Source organism: Scyliorhinus torazame, chromosome 9, assembly GCF_047496885.1.
Source record: "Scyliorhinus torazame isolate Kashiwa2021f chromosome 9, sScyTor2.1, whole genome shotgun sequence".
In the NCBI taxonomy this organism is placed as follows: domain Eukaryota; kingdom Metazoa; phylum Chordata; class Chondrichthyes; order Carcharhiniformes; family Scyliorhinidae; genus Scyliorhinus; species Scyliorhinus torazame.
The window spans coordinates 63,395,255-63,414,953 of NC_092715.1; the positions used below are offsets into that span (position 1 = coordinate 63,395,255).

The following is a 19,699-nucleotide window of genomic DNA, read 5'->3' on the forward strand; positions in this document are numbered from 1 at the left end:
TTCAGTGATGGCGATGCCACTGAATATCAAGTGGATATGGTTGAATTCTCTCTTGTTGGAGATAGCCATTGCCTGGCGCTTATGTGGTGTGAAAGAGGGGGGGGGGGGGGGCACAGGGGTTAGCACAAGAATAGAGGCGTGTCAGCAGCCATATCTGCCTCATTCCATGCCCTCAATCATGCACAGATTAGTGCAGATCGAGGGATTCCATCGTCCTCCAGCTTACTAGTTGTGCAGGCTGAGTGTTGGCAGACCAGCAAGGAGTTGGGAAGATTGCAGTGCAAGAGAGAAGAGGCCCATAAATGTTTTTTAATTGGACATTTCAGGAACTCAAGTGGAAGTGGGGCTTCAAATGGAAGTGGGGTGGGAAGATCGAACCTGGGTCCTCCTGCCCATAAAAGGCGTTGGGTAGAGGTCTTGGTGCCAACCCGACAAATTTTCAGGCCCAGCCAATACCTTCCTCGCCTCCTGCAGAGGCTGAAGAATTTGGCCATTGATATGAATGGTCATTTGGTTATAATGACCACTTTGCACTGCTTCACAGGTGACTCTCAAATATGGAACCAGCTTAAATCAGTCACAAGCAATAAAGGAGCCACAATGTGACGATTCTAGACAAATCTAAATTAATGTGGCATTAGTGGGTAATTCTCTGACTCTGCATTTCTGGCAGGCTACCTTCACGTATATCCAATATACACGTCCAGTCGGTGAGGCACGCACTGAAAATGTGTTGTTGGAAAATTACCCTTTGCATTTAAAGAAAGCATAAAGATCCGTGTGTAATCCTTGACACCTTACCCCCACCCCTCCCTTTTTTGACTCCGCTGGTGATTACTGCTTGAGTACAGTTCCCAAATGTTAGTTCTTCATGTATGTGGCCTGATGATTAGCATCAGTAGAAATATTCAACTGTGGGGCATCAAATCTACAGTTAGTCCTGGTTGTATTCAGTGACCATATATAAATGATGCAATATCCTAGACTGGATTTAATTTCCTGAGCGGAGAGAGGAATTTTCATTCCCTTATTGGCTGTGAGTTTCCATGAATTTTTGCCTCTCCCTGGAGTTGACACCCTGGAGGGTGCTATGAAGGGTCCAATCTGAATGCAACGGACAAAATGATGTCAACGGCTTGATGGGCAAGATAATTTCTTTCTGCCCGTCATTTATTTAAGTTTGTATAAAATCCTTTTCTTATTGTAGCGCAACCAGGAATAAGAGTTCCTGCCTGTTTTTTCCCATTGTTTCCAATCCAAGACTACAGAAGCTAACATTTTACCAAAGGTTGTGGCATAATCTCCCGGTGTGATTCTGAAGTGAGTACTCCAATGATTAATATATCGCTGAATAAAATGTGAAAGGTGATCCTTACTAACTCACAGTCATGAGACCTCCAACAAGGTTATTGGTGTGGGGATCATCATCTTTGGTGCCGAGCTGTGGTGAGTAGAGTTCAGTTGTTCTTAATATTTCCAGAACTCTGTCCAAGGCCTCAGCGACTGTTACCGGACTGTTCTCTTGGGCAGTGTTGATTATATTGATGACCTTTGAAAATGGAAATGGTGAGGAAAAAAAATTACCAAGAAGTCTTTGGATTTTAGATCTAAAATCAGTAACGTGCATGTGCTACTAAAGCTGTTATCCTTTGAACTATGGCCAAACATTGCAGAGAATCTTTACTCAAAATCGATCTAATTTAATCCCTAGAACTCATGCAATGCTAAAACTCTGGGCGCGACCCAGTGGCCACGCTGCATCAGAAAAGCAACTCGCCGCGGCACAGTGTGGCTGATAAAAACCGGGAGACCCCGCTCCCAGGATCTACCCGGCTCGTAATGCCTCCCGAGATCCAATGCAATTTCACGAGATGTTGTGATGTAAATCCCACCCATTGTGGGCTGGAGCACTTATTGGCGAATCTGCATATTAGAGCGAGACAGCCAGTCTCACCCTAAAAATGACATCCTGATCGCTTGCTACACTGGGGAGTTCCGGTGAGTGGAGCTCCCCACTGTTCAAAACGGGACTATGTGCGTCCTCGGCTGCGCATTCCCCATTCAGGCCGCTTATACAGCGCGAGTCGCGTTGAATAGCCATGTGTTTCTCGCCATTGCGAGCGGCGGGGAACATGCGGCTAAACGGGCTCACTAGGGAACTTTGTCCCCTTTTGGGTGAATCGTGTCCTCTGTTTTACCAGATAGTAAATATATTATCTTAACCCTTTGCGGCACTATTATTTTAATAAAGTCAAACATTCTGTTGCATTGCTCTGCTTTCTCCGTCATACTTGCATCTGCCCAATGGGTGTTGGCCTTTGGATAGATTACAGAAGTTAAAAGTTACTATGCATGGGAAGTTAGGTTGTTAAGCAACCCCCAACCTCCCTCACAGCCGTGCTTGTGCATGATGTTGTCTGCTTCTGCCGGTGTGGTGAAGTAGTACCTCCTACCCTGGAAAGTCACCCAAAGTCTGGCAGGGTACAGCTTCCAAACGGTACGTTGTTCTTGTAAAGGGCTGCCTTGGCCAGGTCTGCCCCAATGTCCTGGTACACACGGACTGAGCGCCTTCCCAATTGCAGGACCTTGTATGCCTTGCCCAGTTCAGGATCTTTTCCTGGACTTGGTACTGGTGCAGTTTCGGGATGATGGCCCGCGGCTTCTCCCAGCCTTGAATTTTGGCCAGAGTGACCTACGGTTCTGTTTACTTCTGGGGGCTTGGGGAAGCTTTCCCCTCCAACAGGTTTTCCCAGCATCTGTGCCATGTACTCCGTAGGGTTCTTGCCCTCATACCCTCTGGTAGGCCCACAACGCGGAAGTTTGGCAGCGCGACTGATTATCTTGGTCCTCGACCTTCCCCCTTAGCGTCCCTTGCGTTGCCATCAACCTTGCCATCTCCGTCTCCAGTGAGGTGATCTGGTCGCTCTGGTCAGTCGCGGCCTCCTCCAGCTCTCTGATCGTCACTTACTGTGTCGCCGGACGCTGCACCGTAATTTCCAGCAATGCTTGAAGGGGACCAGCACCTCCACTATCGCCACTTTCATTGCTGCCATCATTTCGAGTTTGATGGCATCTTTGAGCGCTTGGAGCTCCTGTGTTAGGCGGTGCCTCCATTCGTTTAATCCGGGGTTTGCCCAGCATATGTTCTGGCAGCCCATCCCGTTCAAGTGTGGCTGGATCTTCGTTGCCCCACTTGTACATTATCGCATCAATCTTGCTCTCCAGACTTTTACTGGCTCTGCCGTCTTTGCGGTTCCTTGGGTTGATGCCTGGCATGCCTTGTTTGTTGTGATGGTGTTGAAGGAGGGTGGGCTTTTATCCCCCCCAAGTTTAGCGGTCTATCTTAGGACTAAAAATGACAAATTTCAAGTTTCCAGGAGGGGAACCACCTTTTGTGCGTCCGCTCAGATCTCACTGCTCTTATCCACTTATTCACATCAGCTGTTAGGATGAACAGACTGTCCAGAAAGTCGGACATGACCAATTTATCCGCAGGGTGCTCTGATCTAGAAAGAGCAGTTTGGATTGGATTTATTTCTTGTCACGTGTCCGAGGTACAATGAAAAGTACTGTTCTGCATACAGTTCAGACAGATCATTCCGTACATGAAAAGAAAACGTAAAAGCATTTAAAACTTGCATTGACCTCGGGAGAGAGTGATCTCCTGGGAGGCTGCCTGCCGCTTGAGATGGTAGGCCAGAAGACAACTGGCCTTCTCCCCGTACTCATCAAAAGTGGCCCTGGAGCGTTAGAGCTGATGTACCACCCTGCTAGTGGACAATACCTCAAACTGAGTTTGTAATTTTTTCCTACTTGCCAATAGCTCCAGAATAGGTTCAAGTGACTATTTGTGATCCACCTCTAGAATGGAATCCACCAGCCTCTGCTGCTCCAACTTCGTTGTCTTCAACATATAAGAGATAATTTCCCCCCCTGAGGATTGCCTGGAGAGCCTCCCATAACGTGGAGAGTGAGATTGAATCAGATTTTTTAGATTTTATGTAGTCATCTATAGAAATGGACGCATGCTCACAAAATGTTTTATCCGCTGATCTCCAACAAATCAATAAAGTGCAGGGTACAGCCCACGGGAATCTGCATGGTGGACATGTGAAAAAAAATGAGAAGTCTCTATCATGTGGATAAAGCAAGCACCAAGGATCCCCCCCCCCAACCCACCCCCCAAACCCAAATTGGTGACCAAACAAATTGGAGGTTTGAGGTCTCCCACCACTCCTTAATCCAGAGTCAGCCATTCCACCAAGCGAGATCGATCAAGGGACACTGAAAAGGTAAGGCAAAAAGATCCACCCAAGATAGCCACCAAGCCAAGTCAGAGGACTAGACAAAGAAAAACCGACACAGTCAGCGAACTCCCCCCTCCCCCCAAAACACGTCATCGCCATTGAATGTGACCACACCCAAAAGCAAATTAAAGCGAGGCACAAAGACATGCCTTAAAACTAAAACCAAACAAAACAGAAACTCTGAGCTGCAGCGAGCCATCCAAATCCACTCCAGTTAACTAACCCGTTCGTTAGCAAGGAGACTCCCAAGTCGAGAAAGAGAAAAATGGATAAAATAAAAACATACCAAAACCCCATTTAACTTGCATCCCCACTCGCGCCGAGCAACAACATTGAAAAACGAAAGGAAAAAGGTGGCACATTGGCACTGTGGTTAGCACTGCTGCTCACTGTGCCAGGGACCCGGGTACGATTCCCGACCTTGGGAAAATTACTGTGTGGAGTTTACTCATTCTCCCAGTGTTTCCTCCGGGTGCTCCGGTTTCCTTTCACAGTCCAAAGATGTGCAGGTTAAGTGGATTGGTCATGATAAATTGCCCTTTAGTGTCCAAAAGATTAGGTGGGATTACGGGGTTATGGGAATAGGGTGGGGGTGTGGGCCTATGTGGGGTGCTTTTTCGGAGGATCGGTGCAGGCTTGATGGATCAAATGGCCTCCTTCTGCACTATAGGGATTCTATATATTAATATAAAGAACAAAACCCCACATAGTTAAGAACCTCAAATCTAATCCAAAGTAATAAAAACACAATGGGCGCGATTCTCCGACCGCCTACCAGGTCGGAGAATCGCCAGGGGCTGGCGTGAATCCCACCCCCACCGTGTCCCGAATTCTCCGCCACCAGAGATTCGGCGGGGGTGGGAATCCCGCCGCGCCGGTCGGCAGACATCGTGCCGGTTGGCGGGCCCACCCCCGGCGATTCTCCGGTCCGCGATGACCGAAGTCCCGCCGCTGTCAGCCGGCGTGGATTGAACCACCTTTCGAATGGCGGGACAAGGCGGCGCGGGCGGGCTCCGGGGTCCTGGGGGGTGGGGCGCGGGGTGTTCTGGCCCCGGGGGGTGCCCCCACGGTGGCCTGGCCCGCGATCGGGGCCCACCGATCGGCGGGCGGGCCTGTGCCTTCACTATGGTCTTCACTATGGCGGAGGCAGAAGAGCCCCCCTCCACTGCGCATGCGCGGGGATGCCGTGAGCGGCCGCTGACACTCACGCGCATGCGTCGCATGGCAAAGTCATTTCTGCCGCAGCTGGCGGGCGCCAAAGGCCTTTCCCGCCAGCCGGCGGGGCGGAAATCACTCCGGCGCGGGCCTAGCCCCTCAAGGTGAGGGCTCGGCCCCTCAGGATACGGAGAATTCCACACCTTTGGGGCGGCGTGATGCCGGACTGATTCGCGCCGGTCGGTGGACATCGCGCCGATTGCGGAGAATCCCGCCCAATGCAACCAAAAACAAGAAAAACAGTAAGAAGTCTTACAACACCAGATTAAGGTTCACCTGAGGAAGGAGCAGTGCTCCGAAAGCTAGTGATTCGAAACAAACCTGTTGGACTTTAACCTGGTGTTGTAAGACTTCTTATTGTGCTCACCCCAGTCCAATGCTGGCATCTCCACATCAAGAAAAAACAGGAAATATAAACAATATATCAATGTTACGGGCAGCACTGTAGCATTGTGGATAGCACAATTGCTTCACAGCTCCAGGGTCCCAGGTTTGATTCCGGCTTGGGTCACTGTCTGTGCGGAGTCTGCACATCCTCCCCGTGTGTGCGTGGGTTTCCTCCGGCTGCTCAGGTTTCCTCCCACAGTCCAAAGATGTGCAGGTTAGGTGGATTGGCCATGATAATTTGCCCTTCGTGTCCAAAATTGCCCTTAGCGTTGGGTGGGGTTACTGGGTTATGGGGATAGGGTGGAGGTGTTGACCTTGGGTAAGGTGCTCTTTCCAAGAGCCGGTGCAGACTCGATGGGCCAAATGGCCTCCTTCTGCACTGTAAATGCTATGATGCCCGTCGACAGAACCATCAACCAGATTAAACAGCCCACAACTTGTGCCTTTTAACAAAAGAGTCCCCATCTCCCGGCAGGTCGAAAGAATAGTCTTTTTCCTCAATCGTGACTCAGACGAGCTGGATAGACCATCCCGAACCTAGCTCCACTCTTGTACAGGGCAGCCTTTGCTCCATTAAATGCAGCTCTTTTTTTCACTAAATCCGCTCCCATGTCCTGATATGGCCTCATGGAGTGGCCTTTCCACTTGGGATCGCAATGTACCCTTGCCCATCACAGAACCCTTTCTTTTTCCTTGAAACTGTGGAACCTTATGATCACCACATGCAATCGATCATCAGCACGAGGCTTCGGTTGAAGTGAGCGATGGGCCCAGTTTAATTCAGCCGGGGATGCGGATCCACTCTTAGTCCCCATTTTGGAGGAATATGTCCGAGAAATATTCCGTGAGGGTATATTTCTCTCCGGCAACCCCACAATCCGAATGTTTTGATTCCTGGACTTGTTTTCCAAGTCATTGAGCCTGGCTTTTAGCGATTTATTTGTTTCAGGCATCGACATCAAACTGGACTCCAGCGCGGCAATCCAATCACTGCGGTCCGATAAAGCCACCTCTAGACTCTTGATCATGACTCCATGGACTACGACCGTCTCACTAATTTTTCTCAGAACCACTCGAATGTGGGCTAAGGCCTCTTCGATTGGTCTTTTAAGATCCTCCAACACGATTTGTTGGTGCTTTTCAAATTCTTTTGCCAAGACACTAGTGAGAACCTTGGCCGTCAGTGGAATGGACGGAGAGAAAGAAACCGTCTCTGCCATCTTACCTCCCACTGAGCTCTGAGAGGTTTCAGACTCTGTCAGTGAGTTTCTGGCTCAAAGCTTTCTTATCTTTGTTTTTTCTGGATCTCTCAGCAAAGAGAGTCATCTACCTCAATAACTATCATAAGTTTCCAAGGAAAAAAAACACTCATGGCGCTAAGAAAAAAAACAAAAAGATCAGGGGCAGGATTTCCTAGTCACGTTTTCCGGTGGAGCGCTGCTGACGAAGTGGAGGATCCCGCCAACGGAGAATCTCACAGCAGTTCTCCAGTGGAAGCAACCTCATGTGCGTCTTCCCCCTACATTACACCACCAGAGGTCCCCACAATTCGTCTTAGCACCGGATGCATTAAAATCGTAAATGTAAACTTGCACTTCACTCTATTTAATGTGCAATTATTTGTTTGTACGATTAGAATGACACAGCATCTGAGACTCTGCTTATGAATTTCAAAGACATTCAGAAATGGTTGCTATTTTGGAGTCTATATTTGGTTTGCGCTTATTGAACTTTTCCACTAAATTCCAAAGATACAAAACAATCCAATGTATACAGTTCACGGAATGGAAAGTTACCTTATTAAAAATACTTGTTAACTCACCTTTGTGATTGGAGCTTCGATTGTCATGGAATGAATCCTTGCCATTGAGGAAGGTCGCCTGAATGAACTTCCTGGAGGATTGAGTGCCAAAGAAAGGGCTTTTAGATGTCTCACAATGATAACATGTCCATATTTGACAATGGAGTGATGAGCAATGGGGGGGGCACTTTGTGGCCCAAGATTATGTGATGATTATAGCTTCAATATAAATTCAGTAAAAGCCAACGACATAACATGAGCTCTTCAAATAACTCACATCTGTGAGGTAAGTATGAGACCAGCATTCACCAATAATCATTGTCTTCTGTGAAAAAAAGCTTGCATTGAATCTTTTGATTTTAATCACTCGAGAGATAATGCAATGGGCCATCATTTGCTGTGGCAGGTAACAGTATCTGTTGTGAGTTAGACCTGGCACTGCATGAATGAGTTAAAAAAAATTGTTGCATGGCAAGTTACTGAAAGTGTTGAGCTGCTAAAGTTGCAGCGCGGGAAATGGGACAGATGTGTATCTCCTTATCCAACCAGATTGAAGAGTTGTGAACTAAACAGTGCTCAAACTGAGAAGGAAATTACAGTGGTTCGATTGAACATCAAATCAAGTGCAAATAGAAAAATAAAGAACAGGACAAGAAATAGGATACGGAGAGGGTGAATAAAGATTCAGAAAAGAGAAGCAAAAATAACATTATACATTTTTTAAATCCGTGATGGAATGAGACCCCATACTTGTAATAGTTAATCTTCAATGTTGGAAAAGATATTAGGCAGTAATTAACATTTATCACATTGTTAAAAAGATGCTTACGTTTGAAATAACAAGACTTAGCTTTTCATGGTGAAGCGTTTGCATCTGTACCAGATATCCAGTCACTACATGCCATTCAACGCATTTCCATGATGGGACAGACACCAATATGCTTTGTCACAAAGTTAACTTGAACAGCAACATTTGAATATTAGGTTTTAAGCATGAAACTGCTCTTCACCTGAAGCTGCTGAACTATTAATGTTTCAGTAGTGTTCAGGACCATAAGGCTCACTGGTATTTTCACAGCAAATGTTGGCTCGGTAAAAATTGCAGAAAAAGTATGCTTACCATCACTTCTTCTTGATGTTATTGATTTGACATCAATGGAACCTTTCCGCCTATCTTTATGTTTCAATGATTGTGAGTCTGTGAAGAAAGAACACGATGATAGTCATACAGTTTTTCTCCTTCTTGGGTTACAGCAGGCGAGTGCCACAATTGACACTCCAGTCTGTTATACCCCAGAATGAGGTTACAGAAAATAGTAGATTGGATCCAAAATGTAACTTAACCAGGGTAAAATGGAACATATTCAAGCTTTTGAAGATCATGTATTGTGGTGGCCTCTGTTTGCAGATAATGGGGAAAACAAACAACACTAAATAGTGAATGTGTTTAAAATATATCAGTATTTAATGATAGCTTTTACAAATAAAAGTCCTTGATATTCTCTGAATTAATTTAAAGTAAAAATTAACCCTTTGCTGCAAAATATCTTAATTGTCTGGATATGTCAAAGTACAGTTTTCCACACTCCTCATTTGTGATCATCAAGCTTGTTACTTTTCTCACACAAAGCAAGGGTCTCAAACAGCTAGCCATGATCATATTGAGACAGAGGAAGAGAAATGGGCCACTCAGCCTCTTCCGTATTCAGTGAGACCATCGGTTACGTACGTCCTAACTCCGCCTACCATTTGGGGCTTCCAAATCCTTGAATACATTTGAATAAGAAACATCTATGTATTGACCTGTGTAGTGACCCTGCAATTGGACCACACATTACCCCCACCCTCACTGGCATTAGGAATCAGAGCCACACAGGGTCCCAGCAGCAACTGCAGCAAGCTCCCTACCCAGCATGTTTATCAGGATGACATCCGGATGGAGAAAAATTTGGAGGTAAAGGCAATTAGCATGAGGGGAAATCCAGACTTCTGGGTGGATTTCCTTCTGAGACTCCACTGCCCCTGTCAATATCAAAGCCTCAGTATCAGAAGTGACCCAACACTAGCACTTACTAAACCAAAAGAAATGTTTGATTTGTCTCACCTGATTGAGAATTTTCTTCCAAATATTTGTCCTCACTGTGGGTATTGTTGATCTAATTGGGAAAAATATAATTCAGGATCCAATAATAAAAGAAATAAACATCATAGGCATGATAGAGATTTAATAAATTATAAAACATTATATCCTGTGGAATCGGGTTCACTGATCACACATCACTACTTTTGAATATCTTCTTAAGATAAATTGATAATTTGCCCACAAGTGGAACATCGAGTGAAATGCCGAAAAGTAAGGTACTGAGATACGCTTAGGTGTGATTTGTACACCAGTAGGGTGAGTGGGGGGGGGGGGGGGGGAGGAATCGCACAAATTAGTCAGGGGAGTGCAGAAGAGACCCACCTACAATAATTGTCAAATTAGTTTTGAAGACCTTCTCAACATAGCTGGTTCCTTGCATCACCTGAACCTGATGGGAGTCACGTGTAATTACATTTCCACTTTTATTTTGAGTATCATTAGATCAGAATCACTCATTGGGGGTCCACAAAATAACTTGTGTTGCTACTGCCCACGATTCCCCCAAGCTGCAGCAGTCCAACCTCCCCATCACAACCTATATTGCTAGTTGCTGGCCCAGCCTGGCCTGAATCTGACAAACTCCATGGGCCGTAACTTCCCCTGACTGGCAACCAGCATCGGATTGCCACTCCAAGAACAATTACTTAAGCTAAATTTCTTCAGCGCCTGTCTCACCTAACCTTCCGACTCAGGCTGGGTGAGATCCAGGCAGCGCAGCTACCCATAGAACATAGAACATACAGTGCAGAAAGGAGGCCATTCGGCCCATCGAGTCTGCACCGACCCACTTTAAGCCCTCACTTCCATCCTATCCCCATAACCCAATAACCCAATAACCCCTCCTAACCTTTTTGGACACTAAGGGCAATTTAGCATGGCCAATCCACCTAACCTGCACGTCTTTGGACTGTGGGAGGAAACCAAAGCATCCATGGGAAACCCATGCAGACATGGGGAGAACGTGCAGACACTGCACAGATAGTGACCCAGCAGGGAATTGAACCTGGGACCCTGGTGCTGTGAAGTCACAGTGCTATCCACTTGTGCCAGCGTGCTGCCATGATGTCTGGCATTGAAGTGCAGCTCTGTTGAAGTGAAGGAGGACATTCCCCCTTTTTTACTCCAGTAGTTGCTGTAAACCAGGTAAGTTTAAAGGTTCGATTGAAGTTGACAGGTCAGGGAGATCGGAGGTCCGGGGTGTGGGTGGTGGGAGGGGCATATCGGAGGTCTGGGGTGAGTAGGGGTGGGGTGGTGAGAGGTCCAGGGCAGGGAATTGTGGAAGGATGTAAGAACTCGGGGTAGCAGGGGTGGGTTTGGGCAGGTTGGAGATGAGTGTTGGTACTGGGGTGCGTGTGTGGAGAGCTGGTGGGAAGGTACAGGAATCCTATGTGGTTGGAGTCCCTTGGGCGGAGGGGGCGTGGATGTGGGGGTAGTCCCATAGGTCTGGGTCTTCACAATAATTACCCAGAAGGTAGAAGATATTTTAATTCTTCTAACTTTTTCTGAGTAACTATTAGCGTAACATTGTCAGAAACATCCAAAGTTTACAATTTAAATCGCATTTTTGGACCGTTCACAGCGCAGGGCAATTTCCGAGCGGAAGTTTGTGCTCCTGGACAATTGCCAAATTGAAAAGAAGCCTGAGCCTCAAAGTATCTGGGACCGGCCAGCACCCAAAAGTTAAATTTGATCTCCTTGAACGTCCACATCCTTGAATGCTCAAATTTAATTGGAGGAAAACAAACCTCTCAGAGTTGAGGTTCTCAGGTGGTGAAAGGCTGCATTCTGCAAATGGTGACACAGAGTAAGCAATTTGTTCGTGAGCATATCTAGTTACATGCTAAAGACTCGCTAAAGGGGACTGAAAGGGTAAACGATAACACATGGTGCATATTATTTAAAGAATATTTGAAAGTGAGTTCATGGCTGTAACATTCTCATGAATTAAATGGCACTGTATAAATCACTCATGCTGTTTACAATATCACCCACACACCATCAAGTATGTCTAATGCTTGTGGGATTTCACTGTTTAATCTGAACAGAATTTAAGTTGCACTGCGAAGGATTTAATAAAAGGTCACAGACAATGCATTTGAACAATCAACCCAAAGATTCAGAAGCTGAACTGCATCTAATCAGACAAAAATGATTTACATGAACAAATATAAGCTGTGAGTATAACAAGAGACCGACATTGGATGCAGAACTAATGAGATTTCGTACTTTTACACGGCAGCAGAGATTTGCATGAATTTTTCCCCCCCAAATGCTGGAGCTTCGCTCAAGTGGAAAGCATTCAATCTCAATCTATTCATATTTTAGCTTCAGCACAATTCACATAAAGTAGGCCATGGTTCATCATGAAATGCTCCTCTGCACGGTGTATCTCAGCCAAGAAAAATATGAGGGCATCGTAAATTAGCAGGCAATTGCACAAATAATGAGCGTAACTTCACTGGCAAAGTAAATGGGGGGACGAGCAAATATCAAGGAGCTTGAAATTTCCTGTGTATTATTTGTAGTGCCCTTTTAATAGGATTATGTCAAATTCCTGTGGGCATTGAAAATGAAATGAAATGAAAATCGCTTATTGTCACAAGTAGGCTTCAAATGACGTTACTGTGAAAAGCCCCTAGTCGCCACATTCCGGCGCCTGTTCGGGGAGGCTGGTACATTAGTTAACAGAGTAGGAAATCTATTCATTTGAAGTAGATAATTTGACCTGATCAGAATTGCAACTCTTTTGATCCGCAATCTATGCTTGAATTGGCTGATTATAGCCATGTAGTTCAGAGGTGCTAGAAATAGGAAGGCAGATTATTATTTGAATGGATTTAAATTGAGGCAGGTGGATACTCAGTGTCCTCGTGCATCAGTCACTGAAAGTAAGCACGCAGGTACAGCAGGCAGCAAAGAAGCAAATGGTATGTTGGCCTTCATAGCGAGAGGATTTGAGTATAGGAATGGGGGTGTTTTATTGCAATTGTATAGGCCATTGGTGAGGCTACACCTGGAATATTGTGTGCAGTTTTTGTGTCCTTATCTGAGGAAGGATGTTCTTGCTATGGAGGGAGTGCAGAGAAGGTTTACCAGGCTGATTTCAGGGGATGGCGGGATTGTCATATGAGGAGAGACTCAATCGGTTAGGATTATATTCATTGGAGTTTAGAAGAGTGAGAGGGGATCTCATAGAAACTTATAAAATTCTACCAGGATTAGTCAGGGTAGATTCAGAAAGAATGTTCCCAATGGTGGGGGAGTCCAGAACTAGGGGTCAGTTTGAAGATAAGGGGTAAATCGTTTAGGACTGAGGTGAGGAGAAATTTCTTCACCTAGAGAGTGAGGAATCTGTGGAATTTGTGACCACAAAAAGTAGTTGAGGCCAAAACTTTGTGTAATTTCAAGAAGGAATTAGATACAGCTCTTGGGGCGAAAGGTATCAAGGGATATGGGGGGGGGGGAGAGGCGGGATCTGGGTATTGAACATGATGATCAGGCATGATCATAATGAATGGCGGAGCAAGCTCGAAGGGCCATTCCTGCTTCTATTTTCTATGTTTCTAAATGGTCTCAGCGCTCCTGGGTGAGGAAGAAAATAAAATCAGTAAATCCTGGCCTGAAATAGTATACAGAGGCCAGAGTAATTTGTCCACTGTTGGGCTGTCAATTGACTCAGGGCGAGACTTCTACCACCATTTGGGAGGAAGTCTGTCCTTGGAGAGTAAATCAAATGGCTCTCTGGTCCCAGCAGCACCATCACTTTTGGGACACCAGGCAGTCTCCAAAAAAGGAGGACCACAGAGATAGAGACCCAAGAACGTCCCAGGTTTTGCCAAGGCCAGGCTAGCAGGCCCCAGTGAGGCAAGTTGGGAGGCTGTAGTTGATAGTGTGGAGGAGGAGGTAAATATGGGGAGGGTTGGTTAACTATCTTGGGGGAGCATTTGTTGGGTACAGGGTGCCTGAACAAGAGGGTCTTCCCTTCAGCTTGGAAAAAAGCCACTAGGTTTCACCAGGAGGGTGATGCCTCCTGCCACTGGTAAATTAACCAGTTATGGGCTTCAATTGACCCCATGCCTATTCGTTGCTGGTAAGATACCAGTGCAGGTAGGTAGGTGGCAGCACCACTTAAGCACCCAATTATATGCCCCCAACCCGCCTGCCTGCCAGCTGTTCCCAGGGGAGTCTGTAAAATTCCACTTCTGATTTCTATTTATCGATCTTTCATGTTTACTCGTGAGAGGTGTCAGTGTTTGGCACCTGTAGAACTAAATGCCATTGACTTCCGGTTGCGGCTATGCCTAGGTAGGTCGCACGTTCGGCAGCTCCCGCCGGGAACGGACTTTTGGGCTCTTCAGAGGGGCCCCAACGGCAATTGTTCGACGGCTCCCAATGTGGGAAGGTGACAGCAAGGTCCCCCCGACATTATATGGATTGGACCAGGAGTGGAGCGGTTAAAAAAGTGATCCTGGTGCAGCGGAAAGTGCGAGGGAGGAAAAGCAAGATGGCGGCGGGTGGAGACCAAGCAGCGTGGGCGCAGTGGTCGCAGGAGCAGCAGGAATTCCTTAAACGCTGCTTTGCGGAGCTGAAGACAGAAATGCTGGCGCCAATGAAGGCGGCGATTGAGAAGCTTGTGGAGACCCAGAAGGCCCAAGGGGCGGCGATCCAGGAGGTGCGTCAAAAAGCCTCAGAGAACGAGGACGAGATCTTGGGCCTGGCGGTGAAGGTGGAGGCGCACGAGGCACTGCACAAGAGGTGGCAGGAAAAATTTGAGGACCTGGAGAATAGGTCGAGGAGGAAGAATCTTTGGATTCTGGGTCTCCCTGAAGGAGTGGAGGGGCCCGATGCTGGGGCAATTATGAGAACGATGCTCAATTCGCTGATGGGCGGGGGAGCTTTCCGGAGGCCCCTGGAGCTGGATGGGGCTCATCGGGTCCTGGCAAGGAGACCCAAAGCCAACGAGCCGCCAAGGGCTGTAGTGGTGAGGTTCCACCGCTTTATGGACGGAGAGTGTGTCCTGAGATGGGCCAAAAAAGAACGGAGCAGCAGGTGGGAGAACACGGAGATCCGTATTTACCAGGACTGGAGTGCGGAGGTGGCTAAGAAGAGGGCTGGTTTTAACCGGGCTAAGGCGGTGCTCCATCGGAAGTGGGTGAAGTTCGGGATGCTGCAGCCAGCGCGATTGTGGGTCACGTTCCAAGGTCGGCACCACTATTTTGAAACGCCTGTTGAGGCATGGAGCTTTATTCAGTCTGAAAAGTTGGACTCAAACTGGGGGTTTGTCGTGGGGGGATGTTTACTGTGTTTACTGCGTTTGGGAATGTTCTTTTTGTTTCGGTGCTGGGTGGGGATGGGTGAATGGATTTGATGGGGAGACTGGGAGAGTGTGGGCATCGGTGTTGGAGGGGCAGGGCCCCGCGGAGGAAGAGAGGGGGTGGAGGCCCGGGGATGGGGAGTTGGGGTAAGACGCAAAAAGGAGCTGCGCCAGAGGGGCAGGGCCAGCTCAGACGGAAAGCGCGGGCTTTTTCCCGCGCTTGGGAAGGATGGGGGCGGGGCCGGGGGGGAAGGGCAGTGCTGGAGAGGAGCGCACATTGAATGCCAAGGAGTGGGGGGGATTCTCACACTGGGGGGTCGATGGAATGGCGGGAGAGGCCGGGGTCAGCAGGAGTCAGCTGACTTACAGGAGTGTCATGGGGGAGCAAAATGGCTAGATGAGGATCTAGCGGGGGGGAGGGAGGGAGGGGGGGAACTAGGTTGCTGCTGCATTGGCCAAAGGGGAGCTGGAAGTAGGAGAGGTGGTCGGGGCAGGGGTCCGCCGCCTGGGGGATTGGAGGGTGCGGGAGGCACGGGCACATGGCTGGCCTAGAAAAGGAGATGGCTAGTCGGTAGGGGGGGGGGGGGCGGGTGAGTAGGGGGGGGGGGGGGGGAGGCGCGAGTAGGGGGGGGCCGAGTAAGGGGGGGGGGGTGAGTAGCGGGGGGGTGAGTAGGCCCCTGATCCGGCTGATAACTTGGAATGTGAGGGGCCTGAACGGGCCGGTCAAGAGGGCCCAGGTGTTCACGCACTTAAAGGGACTGAAGGCAGACGTGGTTATGCTCCAGGAGACACATCTGAAGGTGGCAGATCAGGTTAGGCTGAGAAAGGGATGGGTAGGACAGGTCTTTCATTCAGGGCTGGATGCGAAGAACAGAGGGGTTGCAATACTGGTGGGGAAGCGGGTGTCGTTCGAGACACTGAATATTGTAGCGGATAATGGAGGTCGATACGTGATGGTGAGTGGTAGGTTGCAGGGGGTGCGGATGGTACTGGTGAACGTATATGCCCCGAATTGGGATGATGCCGGATTTATGACACGCATGCTGGGTCGGATTCCGGATCTGGAGGTAGGAAGCTTGATAATGGGGGGGGGTGCTTTAACATGGTGCTGGACCCAGCACTGGACCGTTCTAGGTCCAGGACGGGTAAGAGGCCGGCTGCGGCCAAGGTGCTCAGGGGGTTTATGGACCAGATGGGGGGAATGGATCCATGGAGGTTTGCCAACCCGCAGGCCAGGGAATTTTCCTTCTTTTCCCACGCCCATAGAGCCTATTCCCCGATAGATTTTTTCATTTTGAGTAGGGCGCTAATCCCGAAAGTGGAGGGAACGGAATATTCGGCCATAGCCATCTCAGGCCACGCCCCGCATTGGGTGGAGCTGGAGTTGGGGGTGGAGCTGGAGTTGGGGGAGGAGAGGGACCAGCGCCCACTGTGGCGCCTCGATGTGGGACTGTTGGCGGATGAGGGGGTGAGCGGGCGGGTGCGGGGGTGTATTGAAAGATACTTGGAGGTCAATGACAATGGGGAGGTGCAGGTGGGGGTAGTCTGGGAGGCGTTGAAGGCGGTGGTCAGGGGAGAGCTAATCTCCATTAGGGCCCACAGGAAGAAGAGAGAGAAGAGGGAGAGGTTGGTGGGGAGATTTTAAGGGTGGACAGGAGTTATGCAGAGGCCCCCGAGGAGGGGCTACTTAGGGAGCGACGGAACCTCCAGAAGGAATTCGACCTGATGACCACGGGGAAAGCAGAGGCACAGTGGAGGAAAGCGCAAGGGGCGGTTTATGAGTATGGAGAGAAAGCGAGGGCAAGTCGGATGCTGGCGCTTCAGCTTCATAAGAGGGAAGCAGCGAGGGAGATTGGTGGAGTTAGGGATAGAGGGGGGAATACGGTGCGGAGTGCGGTGAGAATAAATGAGGTATTTAGGGACTTCTATGGGGATCTGTACAGGTCTGAGCCCCCAGCGGGGAGGAGGGGATGCGGCGATTCCTCGATCAGCTGAGGTTCCCGAGGGTGGAGGAGGAGCAGGTGGCTGGTTTGGGGGCGCCGATTGGGCTGCAGGAGCTGGTTAAAGGATTGGGGAACATGCAGGCGGGGAAGGCCCCGGGGCCGGATGGGTTCCCAGTTGACTTTTATAGGAAATACGTGGACCTGCTGGGCCCGTTGCTAGTGAGGACTTTTAATAAGGCGAGGGAGGAGGGGACCTTGCCCCCGACAATGTCCAGGGTGGTGATTTCTTTGATCTTGAAGCGGGACAAGGATCCATTGCAATGTGGGTCGTATAGACCGATCTCGCTCCTCAATGTTGACGCTAAGTTGCTGGCGATCGTGCTGGCTACGAAAATTGAGGACTGTGTCCCGGGGGTGATTCATGAGGACCAGACGGGATTCGTGAAGGGTAGGCAGCTAAATACAAATGTGCAGAGGCTCCTCAATGTGATTATGATGCCCTCGGTGGAGGGGGAAGCGGAGGTAGTGGCAGCTATGGACGCGGAGAAGGCCTTTGATCGGGTGGAGTGTGAGTATCTTTGGGAAGTGTTGCGGAGGTTTAGGCTCGGGGAGGGGTTCATCAGTTGGGTCAGACTGCTACATAGAGCCCCGGTGGTGAGTGTGGCTATGAACCGGCGGAGGTCGTAGTACTTTCGGCTGTACCGGGGGACGAGGTTTCTACAAATATATAATAGTTTCTACAAATATATAAAACAAAAAAGAGTGGCTAAGGTAAATATTGGTCCTTTAGAGGATGAGAAGGGAAATTTAATAATGGGAGATGAGGAAATGGCTGAGGAACTGAACAGGTTTTTTGGGTCGGTCTTCACAGTGGAAGACACAAATAACATGCCAGTGACTGATGGAAATGAGGCTATGACAGGTGAGGACCTTGAGAGGATTGTTATCACCAAGGCGATAGTGATGGGCAAGCTAATGGGGCTAAAGGTAGACAAGTCTCCTGGACCTGATGGAATGCATCCCAGAGTGCTAAAAGAGATGGCTAGGGAAATTGCAAATGCACTAGTGATAATTTACCAAAGTTCACTAGACTCTGGGATGGTCCCGGCGGATTGGAAATTAGCAAACGTGACACCACTGTTTAAAAAAGGAGGTAGGCAGAAAGCGTAGGGAAGATGCTGGAATCTATCATCAAGGAAGAAATAGCGAGGCATCTGGATGGAAATTGTCCCATTGGGCAGACGCAGCATGGGTTCATAAAGGGCAGGTCGTGCCATACTAATTTAGTGGAATTTTTTGAGGACATTAACAGTGTGATAGATAACGGGGAGCCAATGGATGTGGTATATCTGGATTTCCAGAAAACCTTTGACAAGGTGCCACACAAAAGGTTGCTGCATAAGATAAAGATGCATGGCATTAAGGGTAAAGTAGTAGCATGGATAGAGGATTGGTTAATTAATAGAAAGCAAAGAGTGGGGATTAATGGGTGTTTCTCTGGTTGGCAATCAGTAGCTAGTGGTGTCCCTCAGGGATCAGTGTTGGGCCCACAACTGGTCACAATTTACATAGATGATTTGGAGTTGGGGACCAAGGGCAATGTGTCCAAGTTTGCAGGCAACACTAAGATAAGTGGTAAAGCAAAAAGTGCAGAGGATACTGGAAGTCTGCAGAGGGATTTGGATAGGCTAAGTGAATGGGCTAGGGCCTGTCAGCTGGAATACAATGTTGACAAATGTGAGGTTATCCATTTTGGTAGGAATAACAGCAAAAGGGATTATTATTTAAATGATAAAATATTAAAACATGCTGCTGTGCAGAGAGATCTGGGTGTGCTAGTGCACGAGTCACAAAAAGTTGGTTTACAGGTGCAACAGGTGATTAAGAAGGCAAATGGAATTTTGTCCTTCATTGCTAGAGGGATGGAGTTTAAGACTAGGGAGGTTATACTGCAATTGTATAAGGTGTTAGTGAGGCCACACCTGGAGTATTGTGTTCAGTTTTGGTCTCCTTACTTGAGAAAGGACGTACTGGCACTGGAGGGTGTGCAGAGGAGAGTCACTAGGTTAATCCCAGAGCTGAAGGGGTTGGATTACGAGGAGAGGTTGAGTAGACTGGGACTGTACTCATTGGAATTTAGAAGGATGAGGGGGGATCTTATAGAAACATATAAGATTATGAAGGGAATAGATAGGATAGATGCGGGCAGGTTGTTTCCACTGGCGGATGAAAGCAGAACTAGGGGGCATAGCCTCAAAATAAGGGGAAGTAGATTTAGGACAGTTTAGGAGGAACATCTTCACCCAAAGGGTTGTGAATCTATGGAATTCCTTGCCCAGTGAAGCAGTAGAGGCTCCTTCATTAAATGTTTTAAAGATAAAGATAGATAATTTTTTGAAGAATAAAGGGATTAAGGGTTATGGTGTTCGGGCCGGAAAGTGGAGCTGAGTCCACAAAAGATCAGCCATGATCTCATTGAATGGTGGAGCAGGCTCGAGGGGCCAGATGGCCTACTCCTGCTCCTAGTTCTTATGTTCTTATGAGACAGGGGCCTCATTCCCCTTGTTGTTTGCACTGGCAATTGAGCCG

At 48.3% G+C, this 19,699-nt stretch overlaps 1 protein-coding gene across 3 annotated transcripts in view; it reads right to left on the reverse strand.

Annotated features, from left to right (window-relative positions):
• Positions 1-19,699, reverse strand: part of pde8b (phosphodiesterase 8B) — a 642,529-nt gene that overhangs the window by 53,718 nt on the left and 569,112 nt on the right. For all 3 annotated transcript variants that reach the window (XM_072516021.1, XM_072516020.1, XM_072516019.1), the window contains exons 11-14: positions 9,815-9,866; positions 8,831-8,908; positions 7,732-7,802; positions 1,385-1,549 (exon numbers count right to left, since the gene is read on the reverse strand). In XM_072516021.1, coding sequence (XP_072372122.1) covers positions 1,385-1,549; positions 7,732-7,802; positions 8,831-8,908; positions 9,815-9,866 — 366 coding nt within the window. The remainder of the gene's footprint in view (positions 1-1,384; positions 1,550-7,731; positions 7,803-8,830; positions 8,909-9,814; positions 9,867-19,699) is intronic.